This window comes from Phragmites australis, chromosome 3, assembly GCF_958298935.1.
Source record: "Phragmites australis chromosome 3, lpPhrAust1.1, whole genome shotgun sequence".
Classification (NCBI taxonomy): Eukaryota; Viridiplantae; Streptophyta; class Magnoliopsida; order Poales; family Poaceae; genus Phragmites; species Phragmites australis.
In genome coordinates, this window is record NC_084923.1 from 13,072,328 (window position 1) to 13,097,892 (window position 25,565).

Below are 25,565 nucleotides of genomic sequence, written 5' to 3' on the forward strand. Positions count from 1 at the left end.
TGGTGGTGCAACATTACAACTTCAATGTATTATATGGTAATTATGAGTGTGTCAGTAACAATTTTTCTCCACCGTAATGCATGTGCACCACCGTAGTACAATTTATCTTGGCCCCTGTTCGGCTCCCGTAATCACCGACTTTTGTGAGGGAGTGGGCAAAGAGAAGAAAGGAAGAAAAGAAAAGATGAGCCAGAGCTGTTGTTGACTGCCAGCTGGGCGCCTGGCATGCAACGATGCCTGCTCCAATTCATACCACTTTCTCAGCCCATGGTTCACTTCACTTCGTCCATGTTGAACGGACGCCTTCCCCCTCTTAATTTTCGTTAACTGTGCTAGAAGGTTGAGCTAGATGATCCCTTCGTGCCAAACTGCAGACACGTTCTTAAGCGCTCATTGATCGTGCATGCCCCTTGATTAGAGCACTGATTAACCATCAACCACCACAAGCACCCGCGCTCCAGAAGATCATGGAAGAATCAAAAACCGTTGGGGCTTTTTGCCACCCAGCACATGCATGGGCATGTTCCATCACGCCTTGCACCTCCCGGCTTTTGGTCAACCATCCAGCGCAGGGGCACGTTCGACGCCGCGCAGTTCGCCGAGGTGGTTGTGCTGCCTTTCGGATAATCGCCTTGTCCCGATTGATGACTTCATTGGACCGGCATCTACTCCGTCTCTTTCCACGAAATTAAAAAGAGTCCAGCTCCTCATCGAGTCATGGCTCGTCACCACCTCGTCCAGGTCCTTTGACCATTTCTTTGGGAATTTTTTAACGATTTTTTTCGAAGAGATTTTCGTTACCTTCAGCATTTCAACAGTTTTTCTTTATAATTTTTATTATAAAAAAATTCTTAAGACCATTTTCTCAAAGACGATATTTTTTCTCCACAAATCTCTTCTAATACCGTTAAAGATGAAAAAAATAAAAAAAATAAAGAAAAAAATCATAAAAAATGAAATGAAAGAAATATAATTAGAGATGATGTAAGAATCATTATGGTCCATACCCAGGCCCATCATCTTATCATGAAAAGGGTTCTCGGGATTCCTGGATGCATGCTCTGAATCTTTCCACTTGTCCTGCACAGCTCACCTCTTGTTTCGAGAAGCAGGAATGTACTGTAACACGAACCGAGATAACGATGCCCATGTTGCCATTCTTTTAGTATCTTCCTTTCAGTGCCATAGACCATTGTGGCCATCCAAATTCCAGCTCGGCGTCATATATGATCCCATCGACGTTGCTTGGAAGCTGAAACCCATGAAGTCTCTTTCTTAGCAATTTATGCTGGTTGTCCGGATTCTCTTTTTTTTTGGGTGGCACATGGCAATGATTCACGATTCATTTTTTTATTGATAACTTGGGCAACTTTCTTCTCCGACCTTTTGCTAAGATAAACTTTATTTTAGCTTCTGAATATGAAATAAACGTGCAAAAAAGTGTAACAGCAGACATCAGACCATGTCTCTTTCCCGTGTCAGCGTTGTATGGATTGCGTTTATTTTCAAGCTGAGGCATACAACAGATGAAGCATCGTCACTCAACTTGCACTCTGCAGAATGCTTACGAGTTAGGGCTCGTTTGGCAGAGCTCCAGATTCAGCTTCTGAGCTGAATCTGGAGGAGCTCTGCCAAACGACAGAATTTGGTTTTAGCTCCCTGAGTGAATCACTTCTCCTGATTCACTGAAATGAACTAGAAGCTGAGGAGTTGAAAAAAGTAGCTTCTCCTGAGGAGCTGATCACGCTGATTCTTCTGATTCATAGAGTTTATCCTATAGAATCATTAAGAATCATTTTCAGCCACAGAATCACTTCCTCAGAGAATCAATTTCTTTAAAGAATTTGAATCAGGAGAAGCTCTGCCAAACAGATCCTTAGTATCTGGCTAGATCCACGGCTCTGCCCCCTCGGTCACGCCGGAGGCCGGACAATTAATCAATCACGCAGCCGCTGATGTTAACCCGCCACCTATCCAATGTTAAAGCAGCTAGCAATACTACACTAGTACTGCTCCATGCAGAATTGCAGATCCTGCTCCAGTGCTCAATAAATCCCAAACGCAGCAAAAGGGTAGCCGCGCATCCCACGGGCCCCACCGTCCATTACAAGATCCAGCAATAAAAAACGCCCTGCTCGCTGCGTGGGTAGGCGCACCGGATCCCGCCTCGAGGGCAGCCACAGGGGCGGTGGGCGCCCACCCACCCGCCTGCCCGAAGCGTAACCGGTACGCACGCGTGGCTGTTTGCGGCCGCGTCGCGGGTGGGGGCTCCGTGGCAGCGGCAGATGGGGATATCCGGGGGTTCGAGCGAGATGGCGGGGCCGCCTGGGGCGGTCGCCGGTCGGTCTCCACCAGCCCGGCCCACCCGTTGCTCGTCGGCTTGCGCCGCCGTCTCACTTGTGCTAGAGCAACGCGTGACTTTTACACATAGGCTTGGAAGGTTGGAAATGGCATTATTCTCTTTCATAAGCAATTAAACATCTCCCGCTTCAACACTTTGAATATCATGCTGATTTTATGTTATATTTTATAAGTAATATTTTGAAATGGAGATGTGTATTCACATCCCTCATCATCTATAGAATGCAATCTAGTGTATAACTTGTTGAGGGTTTTTAAAATTCTATGTGACACGCGCATGCTATTTTTCGTGTCTTTATTTTATAGAAGGTCGTCATAGTTTTTTTTTAAAAGACTTATCCTGGAAGTTTCATCTCTGTTTTATAGAGCCCCATTTCTTCTTAGTGGCAAATATATTTCTATTATAATTTTCATATTGCACTTTGATGTAGCTCTTCTTTATTTCTCTACATTGTAGGTAACCATCCACGCTACATGTTGTCAATAGGTCACAAGAACAATAACAATACTTTTAGTATCTTCACGCAACGAAAATGGGCAATCTCGTGTTAGAAAACAACTTTAGGCAAAGAAATGTGAAAGTAGACGATTACACTTGAATTATTCGTTTAAAGACCTGTTACATGTTCGAGTAGTAACTCATACTAATCTTCACACCAAAGGAAAAAAGGCTGGAATATAAAAATCAATGAATATGTATAGACTTTTCTAGTAAAGCTTTACAACTCACTTCAAAGAGAAAACCCTCACTTTGAAGAAAGAACGCAATCATAAGTTGTTAAACCAATAACACTAAAAACCATATCCATATGCTTATGTTATCATCAAGAAAACTGATTTTTTTTTTGAAATGTTCATCTTTATTTTTAATAATTTTTTCTGTAGTTAAGAAAATCCTTTACACTACCAATGTAAATAACATTTTTATGTTGCTCAGTCTTTACAGTTTACAAAAGCAAAACAAATAATTGTACTGGACAAATTTCAAATATTACTAGTAAACAGTTCTGTTCTGACTCTTGCAAACAGTAGTCTCTTAAGTTCACTCACTGGTGAATGTAGCTGCAAAATGGGACCACTTCTTTTTTGAATTTTTAGGATCACTCCTACAGCGTGCATAGTAGACCATCTCTGTTGGTACAAATTCAATGGTACATGACTACGCCTTCGTTGGTACAAATTCAATGGTACCCATAGACCATCTCTGTCAATCTGACCGTCCATTAACGGCAGTTGCCAGCCGCCGTACCTTCCCCTCACATCCTACGGCCTAAATCCGTGGACGCTCGTGGGGAAGAAAGCAACCCCAGAACCACCACCAGAAGACCCACTGAAACTCCTACCCACACAGCATAGCGGGACCCACCAGTCAGCGAAACGATTTAATTCGTCATTTCGCCTCCATTTCTAGCTCCCAGTCTCCCACTCCTCCCCCTCGCTCTCTAAACTTCTCTTGCACGGGAACACGTACAAACGAAGCCGATCGATCGGCGCTGCGGCGGCGAGATGTCGGCGGCGGCGACGATGACGTGGCACGAGGAGTTGGCCACGCTAGCGGGAGAAACTGGCGTGCCCCTCCCCGGCGCGGGTGTGGCCGCGCCGGCGGCGAAAGTTGCGGCGGTGGGGGCCGGGTGGCTCGGGGAAGAGGAGGGGAGGGAGGAGGAGGGATGGGCGCAACAGGTTAGGGGGTTCGCGGAGTCGACGGCGGAGATGCTGCTGGTGCTGGGCCGGGGGCTGTGGGACATCGCCGCGCAGAGCCTCGCCAGCGCCGAGGACAGCGAGCTCGCTCGGCGCCTACGGCGGCGGGCGGCGGCGGCGGGGAAGCGCCTCAGCTTCATGAACGAGTACCTCCCCGAGGAGCGCGACCCCGTGAGGTGCTGGCTCGTCGTCGCCGCAGTCGCATTCGTCACGCTCCTAGGTAACCGCTTATCTCGCATCCGCCTCTACTCTCTATGTCAGGAACACCCGTGCTGCCGTGCACGCGTGTCTCTGCCTCCAGAACTGAGCATGTAACGGGGTTCGTGGCGTCCCGCAAAATGCTATGCACGTTTCCTGCGGCATTTGTTCATTTGAGGGGATGGATCTAACTGACTATGGAAAATTGGGAATGAACGTGTGTTTCAGTTTGTACTGTGGGTTTTATTTTTGAATTTCGGATTCAACCTCTCTCATCTGTGAGCAGATTTCTCTTTCTGTATGTTGCTGTGTGGTGTTTGTTGAAACAGACCACACATTCTCAGAGTGTTGGATCCATGCGTAGTTTTCTTGGCGACATTGTATTGACGCGAGAAAGGCACAACATGAGACGATGGTTTATGTGTATTATGAGTTTCTGTATGAATTGATGAGTCAGCACAATAGCTTATGTTGTGACTAGTCAATTGTTGTACTCCCCCGTTTGCGTTTACTTGGCAACTTTGACCCTTTTTTTTTATTTGCAAATACTTGTCAATTTATTTTTCCGGAGAAATCATTTCCAATATTGCCCCCAATGTGGACCAGATTCAGCTTGACAGTAGTGCCCATCTGCCCATCTGTCCGTATCATGTAAAAATAATATGAGCAGTCTTTGTTAAAATACTCCAGAAACAAATAAAGGAGGGGCTGAAACAGATAAAGAGAGATCAACACTAATTTTTACAAGGACCTACTACTTCTTAGTTGATCAAGTAGTGCTAATACGTACACCAAAAAACTTATATACAGAGATGAGTGCACATTTACATAGATTGATAGACTCATGTTTTCGGAAGTTCTAGCAGTAGTACTAATAGCTACACCTGATGAGACAAACTTTTAAGCAAAAGTACCAGACATTCTAGCGATCATATGATCCAAAAGTCATTTCCAAAAGACATTTTGATCATCATGTCTAAAATACCAAGCAGATATGAAGAGGACCACCCTAGTAGCATCCTTCTGGACAAACATTGAAGTCAAGGACAACCATTAAGTTAGGGAGTTAGCTTCATGTAGGACTGTAGGAGTATCCCTAATTGGCATTTGCCATGTACTGAAGCTCATAGGAAAACACTTTAGTGCAGCGAGAAGTATCCCATACTCTATTTTGAATTTCAGCAGGGCCAGAGACTTCCGTTTTGGCGTCAGGACAAATTTCGCTCCACTGCTCCCGGGCTTGTAGCATTTTTTTAAAGCAAGGGCATTTTCGTCCCTCCATGTAAACTGAATGGATGCCTTGGTTTCCGAGCCATGGTCAAATTTGCCAAATAAACACAAACGGAGGGAGTACTATTAAGTCAACCAAGTCTGCTTATTTTTAGTTTGAAAAAAAAAATCTGTTTATTTTTAGCAGATTGACTCTGTCAGTGATTTCTAATGGATATTTTGTGAGCATTTTGGTTTCGTTGTGAACCAAAGCATCTTGCTTGAGAATTATTAGGTGTTGCTTTATATTCCAGGAAAAAATATTTTGAATTTATGGCGACTTCATTCTTGTTAATCTCATGTTATAAACTTATGTCCTTCCAGTTGTTTGTATGCGAGCTCAATGCATTGCACGTAGAGTATCTATCCAGCAGTGCCACTGCAAACGGTTATACCAGATTGACTTGTTATGCATTGCACAACTATTTTGTCGGTGCACCATGGTCCATTGATCAACAGAACAGTTTTTTCCATGTAGGAATCGGTGCACTGGTTTGACTGCTTGATTAATGGTAGTATTTTCCGTGCAGTTTTAGGCACAGGGAGTGGCGATGAAACTCCAGTAGAGCGCCCGAAGAAACTTTACATTAGTCCCCCAAATGCTAACAGAATCCAACTTCCTGATGGACGGCATCTAGCTTATGAAGAACAAGGAGTGTCATCTGACAGGGCAAGATTTTCACTGATTGCTCCTCATTCTTTTCTTTCATCAAGGTTGGCAGGTAGGATTGATTGTTAACATTGTTTGTGGATTATAGTATTGGTATCACCATGCTATGTATTTGATCAACATTCTTCTTACCCATGCAGGAATCCCTGGAATCAATGCATCCCTTCTTGAGGAATTTGGGGCGCGACTCGTGACCTATGATCTTCCTGGTTTTGGTGAAAGTGATCCTCACCCAGGCCGAGATCTCAATTCTTCTGCTCTGGACATGCTCCATCTGGCTAATGCTCTTGGTATTTCGGATAAGTTCTGGGTTGTGGGCTATTCTGGAGGTGGGATGCATGCTTGGAGTGCTCTTCGTTACATTCCTGACCGAGTAGCTGGTACCTACCTCAGATTCTTTTCTATATTTCTTAGGATTAGCAAACTTATAGTTTTGTCCTGTTGTTTATAGGCACTCCTTTTAAAATTTGGTTGCAATTGTTTTGACACTATCACGACAGGGCCATTTTTTCAGCCTGTGGATATGTAATGTCATACCTTGCTTACACTTATGAATTTTTAAAGACTTAATTACAGAAATGCTTATGACTTAAAACCAATGTCATCCATACCTTAGATCTTCATAAGTTTGTTACTAAACGACTTATGAGGATAAGCAGTATTTAAGATACTTGTAATGCTAACTATCATCTTTTTGTCTCAATGAGAATGAAATGCACGTTCTCTGTTGAACCAGATGACTCAGCACCATCTAAATTTGTGTAATGATACTTCTATAGTGTTTATCCATTAAGTACAAGTGTATTTGGTTATGCTTCTAATTGAAAGGACCATATGCCTATTCCTTGTTTGAAACCTTGTTTTGGACAAGACATAGTAATTATTGTTTTAGCTTCACGCCTTACCACTTAATCTTAATATATAGTTCTTTCAGGAAAAAAACATTTTTTTCCATTGTTTTCAAGAAGATAAACGTTACATGCTTATTGAATACATAAGTGATGCTGATGCTCTACAGTTTTGATTGAATTCATCATATATATAATGTATTGCCCTAAATCCAGGTGTAGCAATGTTCGCACCTATGACAAATCCATACGACTCCAGGATGAGCAAGGATGAGAGGCGTAAAACATGGGATAGCTGGTCAACTAAACGGAAACTAATGCACATTTTAGCTCGGAGGTTTCCATCACTACTACCCCTCTTTTATCACCGAAGCTTCCTTTCTGGAAAGCAAGGACAGCCCGAGAGTTGGTTGTCACTGTCATTGGGGAAGAAGGTATGATGATATTATTGTTATGTATATCATAAGATGCCAATGCTAATGTAATGGTGGTTGTTTATTGTAAGGAGGAGAGGAGGGGGATGGTGACCACGGAGGTTGCCGGTGGCTATGGTGAGCGGCGGCTAGGGTTTTGGGCGCAAGGAGCCAGCGGTGTGAGAGAGAGAGGACGATGGTCGGCCAGGTGTCAAGTGTCTGGACGCAAGAAGAAGGGTTTCCCTTTTAATTCTTGCTTATCTCTTTATTGATGATTTGCCTCTCTTTATATAAGGAGGCTAATTTGACCCTTAAGTAATCTATTATAATTCGAAAAGTTCTGAAAAACCCTAATCTACTTAACGATCAAGGAATGGCATAGACCCAATGGTGCTACAGTACCCATGGTACGCCTGTGAACAGTACCCGTGAGTGGGCTTTTGGGCTGCCCAGTCTTATTGGGCCATGGGCTAGATCTTGACCCATGACATCTCTCTCCCCATTCACTTGCAGCTTGTACTCGAGCTGCTAATTGTGGAAAGCTCTGCAAGGTAAGCTTGAGGAAGCTCTATGCTGAAGAATGAGTTCTACTCCCATGCGGCTCCCTAGCGTGACGAGGTAGGGCCGAAGATGGTTGATGAAGAACTCCATTCGTCTTGTATTGATGATGGCGTCGGTGGCCTGGAGTCGAAGGAGCACGTAGACGATTGCATCGCCATTGATGTATGTGAAGGAGGTAGACTCGGCGATGAGTGTGATGAAGACGTGTCATGACGACATCATGTGTTGTGCTGGAGATGTTGAAATCCACGTACATCATTGTTGTGCCTGCTGTTGAATTCCTGCATGACAGAGTTAAGGTGTACCTTCTAGATGTTGATATCTGTTATGCACTGGAAGTCCATCAAATGCTGGGCAAGAGTATTGGGGATCATGCACGCAACACACGATCCTCCTGGTTCTCATGGAAACGTGGTAAACAGGTAGGCGACAAGGACCATCCTAAGAGCGATGAAGATCCTGAAAATGAAGGATGATGCGGTGCTGACTATCTGGACGATGGAGGTCTGGAATTGTATGTTGCACCCCCTACCCTATGAAGGCAATCCTCGTGGTCACCTGACAGGTCACACAATACAGGGTCGTCGTCGTTAGAGTTCCCGCTAATGAAGGTAAAGCCCGTGCAATTCTGATCTCCTACTGCATCATGGTTGCCAATGGGGACGCCAACCAACTTGTCGACTGTAGATGTGGCAAACAGTCCTGTCATGAATATCGAGGCATTAGCAACACCACTCGAATTTGCCCCTTGAAGATACGCTACGCGCTCCTCCTGAGCAATGTCATCGGTGGTGATGATCACGTTGTCCTTCCTGTGAAAAGCAGCTAGGCGTTCCTCCCGAACATTGATGGCTGCTTGATGCAATAGAGGGCTAGCAATTGTGGTCTCCAGATAGGTCGTGGCAGAGATGGAGGTGTTGGTGTTGGTGACAGTCACATCATGTTCCACCAGGATCAATCGACCTTGTATTGGTGTGGCCACTGGTGTACGCAAGAACATGACAAGTGACAATAAAGGCATTCTCGCAACTTGAAGCAGATGTTGGAGTAACGATGCCCAGCTTGATGTTGATGAAGTCATGGGTGTTGGAGGAACTAGCAGCTCCCATTTTCATAACATTGTAGACAGTTGCAGCTGCACCTTGGAGCGCCATGCCATGGAAGGGGCGTCGTTGGCCTTGCCTGCAGCAACTTCACGGCCTGCTGCTGATGGTGGTATCGTGCGGTCTGGATCATTATTGATGAAGTCACGATGAAGAAGAGGTGTTTGCAATCATGATTGTTGCTAATCCCCTAGTCGCACTGAGGGCAAAGGTTAAGATACCACCTCTCCATAATCTCCTTTCTAGTGAGGCGCTTGATTGGCGACAGTCCTGTGGGATCGGCATTTGGAGATGCCCTAGGGCCTCCTGCCCCAGGCGTGATCTCCAAGTCGGTCGCAGGTGGCAAACGAGAGTCCACAGCTGTTGAAGTGCCATAAGCCTCAGTGAGGGACGTCGTAACCGTGGACACCACAAAATCTTGTGTAGCGGTCATATGTTCTTCCTAAACACTAGGGGCTGCCATAATAACATGTTCTTCGTTGTGCGTGATATGACCATTTGCAGAGAAATTTTTTTGGTCATGGGAGAGAACATATGGTACAGTGGAACCTACGGAAAGGAAGTCTTCTGTCACATCCTCCGTAGATTCTGGAGAAGCAGATGAGATGATGTCATGCGTGTCGGAGAAAATGTCGTGGAGGACAGCGTCGATGCTGGTGGAGGAGTCGTCGTCGGTCACACCTAGGGAGACATGGCCAGCATCGTCTGGCGTCGAGATAGGGTGGAAGACTAGCGTAGAGGGAACTCGGCGTGTAGGCGATGTTGCAGGAGTGTTCATCTGCCGGTGGTCGTTGAGAAGTGTTGGTCGTGACCTCTGATGAAGCTGCTGCTGATGGGACGATGGCATCTTGCAGGATGATGGTTGTCGGCAGTGAAGCAGCTTGTTGCAGATCATCCTTGTTGGTACATGCATCTGAGGTTGGCGGTCGGAGTGGTCTCTGATACCAGATTTAATGGTGGTTGTTTATTGTAAGGAGGAGAGGAGGGGGATGGCGACCACGGAGGTCGCCGGCGGCTAGGGTTTTGGGCGCAAGGAGCTGGCAGCGTGAGAGAGAAGGCGAGGGTTGGTCAAGTGCCAGGCGTCTAGACGCAATAAGAAGGGTTTTCTTTTTAATTCTTACTTATCTCTTTATTGATGATTTATCTCTCTTTATATAAAGAGACTAACTTGGTCCTTAAGTAATCTATTATAATTTAAAAAGTTATGGAAAACCCTAATCTACTTAACGGTCAAGAAATGGTGTGAACCAGTGCTGCTACAGTACATGTGGTACGTCCATGAGCAGTACCCATGAGTGGGCTTTTGGGTCAGCCGGTCTTATTGGACCATGGGCCGGATCTTGACCCATGACAGCTAACTTGAGATGCTGTTGTAGAACTATAGAGAAATGGCATATGATTATTTGTTGTACCATCCATGCTCTTATTATATCATCTAGGTTTTTCGTCTCCACGGGTCCCGAGATTTCAAAACGAATAAACCTTCTATCTTGTACCTCGGACAATGATACATAGAAGAATTGGCACTGGATGGTAGTTAGAAAAACACATATTCTTTTTTAATCTCAACAGAAAATTTAGGAACATCAATGTTTATTAAAAAAAATTATATTCACTATCCAATGATCTTAAGTCTAATTAAAATGCTAATAAACTAGTTTAATAACCATTTTAACTCGTATGGATATAGGAAATGTGCTTTCTCTCTTAAGTGGCCTGTCATTTTTACACTGTTATGCCATTGATTTTAATGCCCGCGCTACAAGTGCTCTCTACTCCCCAACATCTGTTATTTTGCCATGTACTACAATGCTTGCGCCATCCGTTCCACAAATGACATCAACATCCTCAGCATTGCTGCCTGGACGTGCTTGTTGTTTATTTGTCCATGGCTGCTTGATGCTAATTTAAGAATCCTTAGTAGTCATCCCATTGATGGACTGTGAACATTGGCCTTTCTCATGCCAAGTGCCAACATTATGTGCATTACTCAGGACAAAACTTTACTGGAAGGTCCTGTGTTCAAGGCATTCTGGGAAAGGGATGTTGCAGAGTCTGTGCGCCAGGGAGATGCACGGCCATTTGTAGAGGAAGCTGTGCTGCAAGTATCTGACTGGGGTTTCAGCTTGTCTGACATTCAAATGCAGAAGAAAGAGGATCAGGGCTTTTTTGAGTTGATCAAGTCTCTATTCAATCAGGTTGAACGAGAGTGGGTGGGATTTCTGGGCCCAATACATATATGGCAGGTCTGTACTCTGTTCTCTATAGGTGATTCGAAGATTTGGAATAAATTTGACTTGTTCATGGCAGCAGTCAGTAGAAACTAAAGAAAACAAATTCTAGTTATTCCAACCATAGTTAGGTAGCACACAAGGGCATATTTTAGAGAGTATTCTGTAGCTGCCTAGCGTGTGGACTTATCAGTATTTTTTTTCTTTTCATTTTTGTCATTGATATAGACGTCTGGAGATTACCCCATTAGATGACTTCAACAACTTCAACAGCACAGGTGAAAAATTGCATCAGTAGTTAAATGTAGTTGGGATACAGATACTCTTTGTTTTGCATAATTCAGGAAGCTTGATGCATAAGTGTAGACAGCAGTTAGCACCGAGAATTGGTTCTGTAAATACTGAAAGCAAATCTCAAACTAGCATAAGAACCAGCTGAAAATGGACCCTATCATACAGAAATTAGTTCTGTGTGTTGTCATTGGACACAAACTGCTTATGTTGCTTGGTGGTTCATCGTCTCCTCAGATTATATGCCTTGCACACTCAGGTTGCTGAGGTCTTCCTGAAGCACTAACCTTTCATATCTAACAGGGAATGGATGATCGAGTGGTCTCGCCATCCGTGGCCGAATTCGTCCGGCGGGTGGTTCCAGGAGCCACAGTGCACAAGCTTCTCGACGAAGGCCACTTCTCGTACTTCTGCTTTTGTGACGAATGCCACCGGCAGATATTCTCCACCCTCTTCGGCATCCCCCAGGGACCTATCAACCCCGTACCAGAATCCAGTGAAGTGGCCTCAGAGCTCGCCGAAGAAACAACACTACCAGACAATGTTACAGAGCAGGAACAAGAAAAACCAAGCTTGGCCTGATCACGCTCAGCTTCAGGATCAGCAGTATAGATACGAGACATTACTACTACATAACACAATACCTCACAGGAAGACGGGCTTTTCTTCGCTGATCATGGGACGATACCTACAGCAGGTGGCCTGAGCTGCTCCTTTTGCGCAAGAAGTAGGCAAAGCTCTGGATAGTAGGAGGCTGCACTTGCACTGGATGTGCCGGTTCACTTTGATGTACAGCTCGTCAAAATTGGGCCCAACACCTACTCGGTGCGCATTTAGTATAGCCCAGTATTCACATTTGATTAACCTTTGATAATGTGACGCCGTCTATAGACTTCTTTTTGCTCATTTGCCTGCTTCTTTTTGCACATTTGCTTGCTCTGTGATGCGAACGCTGTGGTTGAACCGCGCTCTCAGTCAAAGCTGCGCAGAAGTGGCTTCCTGTTCCTGCCATTATGTACTGCTTCGTCAAGGATGTCAGACACATTTATGAAACGGTTAACCTGGGTCAGTGTCCAGTGATGGCAGCCGGAGCACCTCCCAGCTGGCCGGAGACGGCGGCGCTGAATTTGCTGTTCGTCTTTCTGTCCTTTTTTAGAGGAATTTGTTGGTCGTCTATGAAGGAATTTTTTATATTTTTAATATTTACAAAATTACATGATCATTCTAAAAAATTATAATTCCTCACATATCACTGACTAAAACTTAAATCTCTGATATACCATTAAGCTTCACACGTCAGTGACTAACGTGATTTCACGTGTCATATATACACGATGATTTGTGAGTTTTATCAGTAGTACATAAGTAATTGCCTCTTATAAAAATTATAATAATAAGCTATCATCGTCCATTCATCGAGCGAGATCAAGGTGTCGTCCGATAAACGAGTGACACTTTATGGGCCTTGAGTGCCAAAGAATAAAAAATTCAATGAGTGACATATGTCGCCGGTCATCAGGCGAAACCTTGCTATCACCCGGTGAACAGGCGACACCTTTGTCTCACCCATTGAACGGGCACAACGCCCAATGAACGAGCGACACCTTGCTTTGGTCAAATTGATTTAATTTGCGGCAGAATAGGTGTATGTGTGCCGCAACTTTTTTTTTATCAAATCGTCCAGTGCTATTAGATATTTGTGCGATATTTTGGATACTTGGATTTGATGGAAACGAAAAGTTAAACAAGGTGATTTTAATGGGAACTGCGATGTGCACAGGCGTTGGCATATACGGTACAAGATCATTATGACCTAAATAAGTATCACATTTAAAACTAACATACCTTAGAAAATGTAAATAACATGATTACAACATTTAGTCTACTGAGTGCAACGGAGGTACTTTCACTTCTTCATCGCTTCGGGTCTTGCATCACGCGCCTGACATGCCCTCTCTCGCTTCCTCTCCCTCTCTGCCTCACGGGCCTTCGCCATCATGCGGTTATACTCCTCCCTCATCTTCGGCTGCTCCTTTTGAATGCGCTTGCATATAGCCTCCCTCCTCTTGTTGGCTTCCATCTCATGAAAGCATTTCCAAGCGGTGCGGTGCTCAGTGTGGAGGAGAAACACATCCGCTTCCAACTGCTCAATATTCAGCTACTGTAAGAAGTCACATAGTGGTGGCGCACGATTGCAATGGAGACCCAAATGTCAAGTGGTAAATCTTAGTTATTTTTGGAATAGTTTGGCAATATTATTACCGAGCGATGAGAGCCAACATTGGTGCTTCCCTGGGGTGGATCATACTTTTAGTTGCAGCATATGAAGAACCTTCTTCCGTAGTTGTAGGAGAACTCAGAGGACTTCATCACCCTACAAATGTCTCCACACCAGCACATGGGCACTTCGACCCCATCAAGCTTAGTATCCGATATGTATTTCTTGGAGGAAAGGATCGTATGCCATTTTTATCGGAGTTATGGAGGTTGAGGCTAGTGGTTTGGTTCTACATGTGGGCATGAGATCATCTATTTATACAACGGATGTTTGCTGGTGCATGAACTAAATTTATAGAAATCGGCCCTGGAAAGCAGTTCATTTTGCAGTAAGGTGTAATCATATCAACTAAAAAGGCCACTTCTGAATAGCCTAATTCTGAAAAGCCTACATCTGAAAATGTTACTTATAAAAAAACTAGGTTTGAAAAGACTACTTTTGAAAAGCCTAGGTCTAAAAAAGGTTACTCTAAAAAGGCTACTAATGAAAAGGCTAATTCTGAAAAGGCTAGTCTGAAAATAGAGTATATGTTTTATTATCATGGTTGCATATGTGCGGGTAACACAAATCTGACGATAATATTACGCCACGGTAAAAAAGTTGTATGTTGCTACAACGTATTTATAAAAGGCTCATGTATCTAGAAACTAAAGCCACAATGATCAATGGAGGGTACGGACGGAAGGGGTGAGGAAGAAGGGGGTGTAGAGGTAGATGATAGATGGGAGGGTTCGTTTGGTCCAACTGAGCACGAGAAGCCTCTCTGTAACTTCCCTTTCCAGGTATGAGTGATTTTCGTCCTCCAAGTCACCTAAGGATTTACGAGCATTCGAATGAACCATGGCCCAAGTGCTCCTATGAATACGATTGCGTCGTTCAGATGTACGATGGGAGCATTTATGGAGGATGTCGATTCTTCCGATATTCTCTTAGTAGGGTGGGAACTATATCACCATGACCGTCTGTATCATTTTTTAAAAATATTATACATTATGACATTCACATTTTTGTAGGCCTTCGACGACGACTCTGACAACTGCTAGTACACGAGATGGATCGATCTTTCGATTCTACAGCATATCCAAGATTACGTCCACCACATACGAGACCAAATCTTTGACTTACAGAGAGAGGTGGAGAATATGTCAAGTCCTCTTGTAATATATCTAGAGGATCCTTCTGTATGCATCGATCCATGGTGCACATACCTGTGTCACAATAGGGATGCTCCTCCTACACCTCGTGGTCCTACTCCTCCGTTGTAAACCTTTGTTAAATTTGCAGTCTAATGTCGTACCTAGCCCCGTTTGTGTCATAGAGCAAATCTCATTTCTCCTTTAGCTAATTCTCAATCCATTCGCTAAATGACCTGGTAGATGACCTGGTTCTCCGCGTTATGCCAGCTTCATTGTCCATTGACAGGGACTCAAGAGGTACTGGTTCATCCTCCGGTCCTCTCACGGGCCTCCGTGCACGCTCCTGTGTTTGCTTTTTTATCAGCTCATCCAATGCCTTCCAAAGAGCATAAAACTTCTGCTTTTGGTTCAGACCGCATTGCTTCTTGAACATGTTCATGAGGTTCTTGTTTTGAATTGACGGAATAAGTTTGCACCCAAATCCCTTATGCACCACTTACTCTGTAGATTTGACTGCACATGTCCCATCACACCATCATCCGTTCCATTCTGCATATCTTGAGTAGCCTTGAGCATCCCTGCATCCTGGTCATGTATAAGGCATGCATTCGGCCGAGCACCTACGATTATCATCCTGGCACAGTACATGAATCAATACCAACTGCTGGTGCTCTCACTCTCTACAAAAGCAAAGGTCAACGGTAACATTTAGTTGTTCCCATCAACCCCAATATCAGTCAGGAGATGTCCCTTGTACATGCTAGTAAGGGAAGTACCGTTGATACAAAGGATAAGTCGATAATACTCGAAAGCTTTGATACATGGTCCTAATGTGAAGAAGCAATGCTTCATGACATACTTGCCAAGTTTCGATAGCAATATGTACTTATCAATGTCGTAATACGTCCCTGGGATTCTTCGTGCAATGGTCTGTAGCAAGTGTGGAAGGTTTTCATATGTCTGTTCGTACGTCCCGAACCTCATCTCAATTGCTTTCCTCTTCGTCCACATGGCTTGTTGTAGCTGATATTGTACTTGTACTCCTCCTCAATTGTCCTGATTATGGACACTGGTTCATAATTCAGCTTGTTTACAATCTGAGCATACATCACATTAGTGACAAAGGCTGAGGAGATGTTCATGTGGCTGGACTCAAATTCGTCCATTGTGCAAGTGTGATCCATCACAATTGACACATCCTAATACTCAACTCACTTCCCCTTGAAGTTATGCACTCGCCATGGGCAACCATCCTTTAAGCACTTCATATCATATTCCTTCTTGCTTGACTTAACAACATAAAACTACCATCAAAACTATACCACCTATTGAGCCACATCATCTTTCATGGCCTGACTGATATGATACCTAGCACCATCGATCATCTCATTCTGCGTATACTACTAGTGCATCTGATTCCCCTTATTCACCATAAGTTTGTTAAAGTTGGGATTGTTCCAGTCCACAACAACAGGGCATTGTCCTCATCATCTGACATGTCATACTTATGAGATTTGTCAGCCTCAAGACCATCCTGCTCCATCTATTCAATTAGAGAAGTGATTCATTTCCCCTCGTCTGTCTCACCGATCGGTTCAGTCGAATAATCCAATTAATGTGCACCATCCAGATTGACATCCTCATCACACTCCTCTGTGTACCCCTCACCTTGCATCTTCCCCAACCATCTCCTTATTCTTCTATTGCAGAAGCAACATAAGATACTAACCTCTTTACACAATATCGTACAGGTACATCCTCTAGACTTGGTCTTCCCTGAGAGAGTATACCTCTCAGTACACACCATCTCTCAAACGGTTACCTACAATGCTAATGGTCATCTCTTGAACCTCGAGACCTATTTTGAAACTCCGCATCAACCAGATGTACAAGTGTCCGACACTTATACGCATAGGTTTGGAGATACCATTCTCCATTGTTAGGAACCATCAAAATAGTATTCTAATTAATAATTAAGTCGATTATTTCCATAATCACAACTGTAATGATTAACCAGAATACCATTCAGGTAGTCGCGGTATGTGTTTTGTACCAAAGATTAGAACACACGTCTTTCCAACATACGTCATCACAACAATGCTTAATAAAGAGCGAATAATTGAAAATATATTACAAGTTTTTTATCAATAATGTATGACAATTTATAACAGAAGAGAGCTAGAAGAACAATAAAACAAATCATCACCTAACCAAAAGAGAAGCTACACAGCAGAAGAAAATATCTATCAACAACAAAAGATAGGTGGAGTCATATGCCCTTAGGCTCCACCCAAAAATAACGTCATACAAGTAGTTCGCACTACTCATCCTCGCCACCTACATCAGCGAGAGTGAAGTAGAAGAACATTACCTCCTCCGCGTCGGTAGCACCTGAAAGAATAACGTGAGTACGAAGGTACTCACAAGACTTAATCAATAATGGGTACATATAAATAACCCAACTCCAAGGATTATGCATTTAGATGTTAGCAAAGAGACAACCACATTGTTAAGTAAATTCATAAGTGAAAGCAAATTTGAGCACAGTAATGTGAACATCTATACTTAACCATCCACATATATACCTCATATCCTTTAAGCATCAACATCATAAATATTCGTAACAAAACCATCATAAACATATATGTGAATAGAACCATCTCAAATATATTTTTGAATAGAACCATCTCAACCACATCCCAACATACCGTACCAAATTATTCTACATTCATGACTCTACGACCGACGCGGATGGATAGAAGCATGCTCATAACTGAGAGCACAACAATTCAAATTATTTTTATACCCTACAAGGGTACTCTTTTACTCACACGACACGAGGATCATTCAGCTTGTGTGACCCGCTAAAGTATACACGAGGGATACTTGTGATAACCTTCCCCAAATAAGCCTCAACCATTTGAACAGTCGCCTCTAGGTGCGGGGGTCATCTAGAACTACTCCAGAGCAAACTAGATACCCCTACAAGTCTATTATGCCCACGACACCCGAGATGTGTAAGCCAAAGGGTCACAACTACATAAGGTATTCGTCTCATCCTTCCCATAAATGGATATGTGGTTAGTACGAAAAGTGCTAAAGCCAACGACACTGACAGACGGTACTTAATCGATGCAAGTGGTCTATGACATCTGGGCTACTCTCCCGACCTACTCCTAGCACTACCTACATCTCGTATCATCCTCACAACTCATACATCCTAATATCATTATCAATTCCTTTGTGAACAAGTATAAGCCCTAAGCTCACGAACCGTGATTGAATCCACCACTCAAATTCTATCGATGACCTATGCATTGCTAAGCATTCGGTTAACCTTTAAATTTAGATAACCACATAGTTAAACCCAAGTCACAAGGTAAAGAACATCAAATAATCATGGTAAGATCAATGCAACAACATAGGTTCTACCCACAATTCCCAACATTGACTCGCTATTCATGCACAACATACATATAGCATAACTTATCAAATTAGACACAACTGATCCAAAGTAGTGGATACAATATGCTTAGATACTTGCCTTGCTGCTCCGGTGCTTGCATGATGCTACCCGTGTAGCATTCACAAAATTCCAGACTGGCCTTGATCACACCCGCGTCACACTTCAGTTCTTCGTTCACTAAAGGAGAATGCATGCAATGTGATGACCATGAATGGGGTGCAAAGATGTATGCTACAAGATGCATAACAACAAGTGAAAAGTACAAGAAACGCGGAAGATTAACGAAGTTTATGATTTAAAAAAGTTTGGAAACCCTGATAGAATCCAAAACTTCAAGGTTGAACTCGGAACTTCCGGGTGAACCTCTAGATGGGTGTCCTCGGTTAGCAACTTTTGAATTAACTCAAAAGTTTCGGGTTGATGTCGGAACTTCTGGGTTGGGCCAAAAAATCCAGATTTGCTTCCAAATAGGGGTGCTTGGCTAATCCTAAATCGGATCAATCCAAAACTTCTGGGTTATACCCGGAACTTCCAGGTTGATCGGATTCTTCGGGTGAGGTTCCGAGCAAGGGTGCTCGGTTAAATTTAACTCGAGATAAACCGGAACATCCAGGCTAAGGTCGGAACTTTTGAGTTCTGGTAGACTTGAGTTCGCGGTGATTTTCCTCGATTGATTTGACTTGCATGTCAAATTTATCCCACATAAACATGTATGTGCACTACGTCAAGGGTTCTAGACTCAATTTACACACTAAACCCACACAATTTCTGAGTACAATTCAACGGGGACTCCCCAGTGATACCCGGAACTTCCAGGTTACATCTGGAACCTCCGGGTTTTTGCAGAGAGAGTTCTTCACGGGGAAACTTTGGGCGATTTGATTTGTGCACCACACCAATCTAAGGAGTGAAGGGTTTGCACTAACACATGAGTTCTAGACTTCATCCACCAACAAAGCAACATGATTTCCTAGCTCAAACTCATCTAAATCCTGTTTTTTTTTTTTGCTCCAAAGCTTCAAGAACTCGAGGCGCTTCGCAACTTCGCAATTGAAGCTCCAAAACTCGGATTCAACCAACCCGAAATGTGCATTCCTACCATGGAATCCTAGGAGACTTACCTAAGGTCCTTTGTCGAGGTCGATGACCGTCAGGTGAAGGAGGAAAAGCTCGGGGAAGAGGAAGAATGTCGTAGTTCCTCGTTGCTTCAACCAAGATTTATCCACCAAAAAAGGTCAAGAACGGCTCGAATCCTTCGGCACACGTAAAAGAATTGGATGGATGGGAAGCTTAGAAGCTAAGAATCACATGGGTACCTCATACATACCTCGATTTTGCTTCTCGTATGAGGAATCTGAGGAAGAAAGAGAGAGAGAGCTTGAGAGAGAGGAGGGGGGAGCAGCAGCTTGGCTGCTTGGGTGGGAGAGGAAGAGAGCGTGGGAGTGAGGGAGAGCTGCCCATTAAGGATAGGGGTGGTTGGCTAACTCATGTGGGCCCTATTTTCTAGAGAAACAAGTTCGTTTCAACTGCAAAAATATTTCTGATTTCATTTCTCTCTACCTATTGACTCAAAATGAGGTGCTCTAGTACTAAAAAATAAAATTGCTTAAAAATAAACATGATGCTTATGATATATAATTATGCTTAAGACATGGTTATGGGTTCAGGACGTGACATCCATTGACTTAAATACGAACAATACTACCCCTTCTAGACTATATAATATTTCACTGTTCCTATAAAAATCCTAAACTACCATTGATTTGTCATACCTGAAAACCATCGACAAAAATTCCTAACATTATTATGACATACCATAAAAATTACGTAAAACTACATCTACAATAATGCAAAATTCATTACAAACATAGCCCAACATATAATCTATACTGCAACAAAATATCTCTAGGTCACTACATCAATTAACCTCTAAACCCTACATCTACTACCTCAATTATACCTATACTATGTCTAAATCTTATGTCTAATACGTAGCATATGTCCAAACTACATCTAATTACTAAAATATGTGTACAAACATAATTTAGTTGCTAAACTATATCTAACCCTAATTCTAAACCTAGATCTACATTCTAACCTACGTCTAGTGACTATCCTATTGTGTTTGTAAAAAAAATCCTAGATCTAACATCTAATATATGTCAAAACCAAGCACGGATGACTATCCTACCTGGTTTTAAAAAAACAGATAAAAAATATAAATCTTTCCTCTGGCAGGATTTCACCTCCAATTTCTCCTCCCCCTCCCCTCCCCTCCCTTCTCCTCCTCTCTTGGCTGGGTTGGAAGCAAATGACTGACTGACGTCGGCAGGCTGGCGCTGCTGATTTAAATACCCAAAAGGTTTCGCCCACTGTTCGAGCGGCCCCTTTTGGGTGGGCCCGCTTAGCATCGCAACGAGGTAGATCTACCCGTTCAGCGAGCGAGAGTAAGGTCCGAGCGAGACCCCATGCATTTAATAATGACTGATCTTGCTCTCGCCTGATGAACAAACAACGGTAGCCTATTATTGCAATTATGTGCCTAGACTTAACTCTAGTTATTGTTGCGTCACTCCTAGTTATAATCTAAAAAATAGTTGAGTTATAATCCGCAAGACAGTGAGTTATAACCAGATGTAACTCTAGTTATTGTAACTAGTCTACCTAGCAAATTTTAACTGATAGTTGTTTAAGTTGTAACTAGAGGGTGACGTATCAGTAAACTACAGTTCGATTAGACGCAGAATAGACTTGCTATGTGTGTATATATATTATGTGACTAGGCTCAACACTAGTTACTGGTGCGCCTAGCCAACTCAGCGAACTATTTTTCTCCCCGTGCCAACCCAACGGGCCATTTTTCTCCCCAGGCGCCAACCACATGCATGGTCAAAGGAACCCCACAATCCCACCTCCTCTCTTGTTCTAATTTTTGAAACAATTTTTCTCCTAAACCGTAACTCCGATTGACGAACCACTTGAATCATCTTACTTAAAAACGTATGCTTAAAAAAACTAGATCCATTATGGATATGTTTTGACAAACTTTAAAATAATTACAACTATATAGTGATTGCAACTATAGGCATAGAGCAGTTACAACTATATGTATAATGAGATTGCAACTTACTTATCCAGACAGACTAATTGTAACTAATTGTGATCATATTGCAATCAACAATGTTGTAATTATATTGTTGAAGATGTTGTAACTAGAGTGTATACCATGTTGTAGCTAGATCACACTTGATAATACATGTTGTAACTATATTGTTTACTGTGTTGTAACTAAAGTGTTTATCATTTTGTAACTAGAGTGTCTATCATATTGGTACTAATACTCACTCGGTAATATTACGACCATATTGCAATCGACAATGTTGTAACCATAGTTATTACGGCGGCGTGGCGAGGCTTGGTGACCCACCACCTTCACAACTTTACAACTCCTATGGCGCGCAGCGTGGCGACGCCATACACACATCAGCGTGGCGAATACATACCTTTCAATAGTTTTTCCTAATACACATTATCTCTCAAAGTAAATATAAAAAAGAAAAAAGAAAGAAAAGGAGAATACACAAATTTGGCCCAAGTAAGCCAACTCAGCTACCCTTCTACTTACCCTAGCCCCTCCGCCCTCCTCGATCCCCATGTCGCATGCGCCCTCTCCGCGCCGCTTGCTCCCTTCGCCCTCCCTGCGTCACCTGCTCCCACTGGATCTGCATCGAGCATGGGCGATGAACGCAGATCCAGACAAGAGAGGTGGACGCCGGACGGAAGCGGCCTCGATTATATAGGTACCCCTCTCCCTCTATTGTGCCCGCCACAATGCACAAAATCATGGTGTCCCCGTGGCGAGACGCCGTTCTCCTCCACACCGATATATCGGCGTTATGGCGACGATATCCCAACGCCATGACAACTATGGTTGTAACTATATTGTTCAGTATGTTGTAACTAGAATGGCAACCATGTTGTAACTAGTCCACACTTAATTACCATGTTGCAACTAGAATGTTTACTATGTTGTAACTAGAGTGTCTACCGTATTGTAACTAGTACTCACTCGATAATTGCATTATCGTAAATAGTGTCTAATATGTTGTAAATATATTGTTCAACATGTTGTTACTTGACTGTCTTTGAATCATAACTACAACCTAAATTGTAACTGCAATATAGCACAAAGCGAAATTGGATGTCTAACATGCTGTAACTACATAATGATCTTAAAACTTCATCAAAATATAGCTTTTATGGATCTCATTTTGTTAAGCGTATTTTTTCAACAATATGCTTTAAACGGATAGAAAATCGGATTTATGGTTCTAGAGATATTGTATTTTAACGATTCGAATCAACAAAGAAACTTTGTATGTATGCTCTGGTGGATGGGTTTAGATGTGTATGTGGCATCAACAGATTGACTCTCTTGGTTTGTTAACTCACAGAAGATTCAGTTGGGATGCGCATATGAAGATGCTACCTCGGTCGGCCGTAGTGACGCAATACAAGTCTGTTCTGCGTCTAGTGATATAATAGACTTAACGTGTGTGTATATATATAATTCGTCTATGAAGGATGATGGCTTGCAAATTGGTCTGGCTATCGTCTCGTCGCTTCTGCTTATGCTGAAAACAGGCTAAACCAGCGAACATTGTGACCGATTAGCCCGCTAGATCACCAGACCCACGTCATGAAGCCCAGAAGGTCCAATGATCCAATCAATCACAACGGCCCCATGCCGAACCGCAGGCGTAGGGACGGGCAGACGAGAGGCGTAGGGACGGGCGGACGCAGGGTTCGCAGGCTAGGCTCCGGGAAACTGTTTGTTTGCTACCAAGATGTTTTGCGTTTCTAAGAATTGTCACCTTTTAAATTCGTTTTGATAGATTATCACCGAAGTGGATTTTTGGGTTACCACTTTGACATTTCTGGCTTTTTAATACGTTTTCACATGATTTACCTTGTACCGGCCACCTAAAATGTTCGTTTTGCTCTTGACCCAATTGAAGCAGACTAGGGACGGGAGACCACAGTCGGTTGGCTAGTCCATATCTCATCGCCTGCTCTTGCAAAACTGGGAGCTCCTCCACTAGATCAAGTAGCACTCACGCCAGACCAAGCTCCCCACGCGATTAGGGAGTAGAGGAGCGCCGGCCGGTGCCATCCCCATGGCACGATGACCCAAGGCGCGTCGGCACGTGCCATCACACACACTTTCACACACAAGTTGTTTTGCTTCAATTAGGTCTGAGGCAAAACAGATATTTCAGGTAGTCAATAGTAGAGGGTAAAACATGTGAAAACAAATTAAAAAACTAGGAATGGCAAAATGGCAACTCAAAAATTCACTTTGTGGCAATCTATCGAAGCGAAAAGGGCGACAATTCTTCAAAATGCAAATAACTTGGTAGGCAAACAAGCAATTTTCCCAACGCAGTGCCCGCTCCTCCCTCAATCTAGCGGATTGGAGCCAAGATCCATCCAAACGTGAATGGGATCGATTTCTTCTTGTGTTGGTAAGTAGTACAAGTTTATATTACATCTCTCAGCTACTGTTCGAGTCTGTTTGTCCATTTAAATTGTAAAATCAGATATCTCATTTTCTCTAACTATTTAAAGCGATAAAATTTACCTCTTTAACTGATTTTAATAGTGATTTCATCCTACGTGGCAATAACTCAGTCTGCCCTGTTGGTAGCTGACGTGGCATCATTTTTTAAAAAAAATCATAAAAATCATAAAAAATCTAAAAATACTAGAGATATCCTGTGAAAAATAATTCAAAAATAATATCTTTTGCATCATATATCATGGAGAGGAAGCTTGGACAAAAAGAAAAAACATACTTTAAATAATGTGCAGCTTATTTATTAACTCACGTTAAGAAAAATATTAACATGCAAATACATATTTTTTTATGTAGCATATACCTTAAGAGGATCTATAAAATTAGTTTCACTTCATTTAGAGGTTTATTAATTTCTCCATATTTTTACAAAATTAGTAAGCATAAAGTGAACATGTTGGTTTTTGTCGATTTCCTTCTAAAATAGATAACTTATTCATCTGTGCTTCAAATAAAGTGGAACAAAATTTTTTGGTTTCCTTGTAATAAAAGTATTTATACTCATGAAAAATTTGTATATTTTTCGCGAGAAAATTTATTTGCTAAACCTAGTTAAATGGATAGTTAATTATTTGATAATCCAAAAATCATGAAACCAATTTCTTAGTCTTCTTACATGATCCTCTATCTTCTAAAAATACATGAAATCGTGAAATAGTTATTGTAACATGCATGATTAAGTAAATGTGTTATAACTAGATTAATTCATAACTAATCCATCACATCCTCAAAATTAGTTAAACCACTTTTATTAGTTTACTTAAACAATGTTTTGTGCAGGAAAAACCATGGTATACATGACAAAGTTAATTAGGGTGTTTTTTCTTAATATGTTCACTTTATGCTTGTGAACTTGTAAAAATCGCGGAGAAATTAATAAAATTTAAATGAAGTGAAACTAATTTTATAGATCCTCTTAAAGTATATCCTATAAAAAAATATGTGTTTGTATGTTAATATTTTCCTTGACATGAGTCGATAAATGAGCTATACGATGCATGTTTTTTTCAAGCTTCCTCTCCATGAAATATGATTCAAATAACATCATTTTTGATTTTTTATAGAATTTCTTAAAATTGTTTCTAGTATTTTTAGAATTTTTTTTAATTTTTATGATTTTTTTTGAAATTTTTGACACTATATTAGCGAAAAAGCTACCAATGGAACAGACTATTTTTTTTTAACGAATGGAACAGACTAAGTTATCGCCGCCACGTAGGACGAAATCATCAAAATGAGTTAATAAGGTAATTTTACCGATTTAAATAGTTAAATGATATATGATATTTGGTTTTACGGGGACTCGAGCAATTTTGAGGGTATATACTCTTTCCTTCCATGGATCGCCATGGGAATGGACTGAATTGCCCCTTAGGTGTTGGGTCGGACTTAGGCTGGCTGGGTCCA

General features: G+C 42.3%; 1 protein-coding gene across 1 annotated transcript; it reads left to right on the plus strand.

Annotated features, from left to right (window-relative positions):
- Positions 1-3,746: 3,746 nt before the first annotated feature.
- LOC133912248 (uncharacterized) lies at positions 3,747-12,549 on the plus strand. Its single transcript, XM_062354895.1, has 6 exons — positions 3,747-4,279; positions 6,057-6,248; positions 6,337-6,576; positions 7,261-7,478; positions 11,116-11,367; positions 11,947-12,549. The coding sequence occupies exons 1-6, from the start codon at positions 3,868-3,870 to the stop codon at positions 12,223-12,225; spliced, it is 1,593 nt and encodes a 530-aa protein (XP_062210879.1). The 5' UTR covers positions 3,747-3,867; the 3' UTR covers positions 12,226-12,549.
- Positions 12,550-25,565: the final 13,016 nt, after the last annotated feature.

Bases quoted from the DNA above. Each gene is read 5' to 3' on its own strand.
- LOC133912248 (XM_062354895.1), top strand. From the start codon at position 3,868: ATGTCGGCGGCGGCGACGATGACGTGGCACGAGGAGTTGGCCACGCTA. The intron at 6,577-7,260 runs GTACCTACCTCA...CCCTAAATCCAG, and splicing joins CATTCCTGACCGAGTAGCTG to GTGTAGCAATGTTCGCACCT. The intron at 7,479-11,115 runs GTATGATGATAT...TGCATTACTCAG, and splicing joins CACTGTCATTGGGGAAGAAG to GACAAAACTTTACTGGAAGG.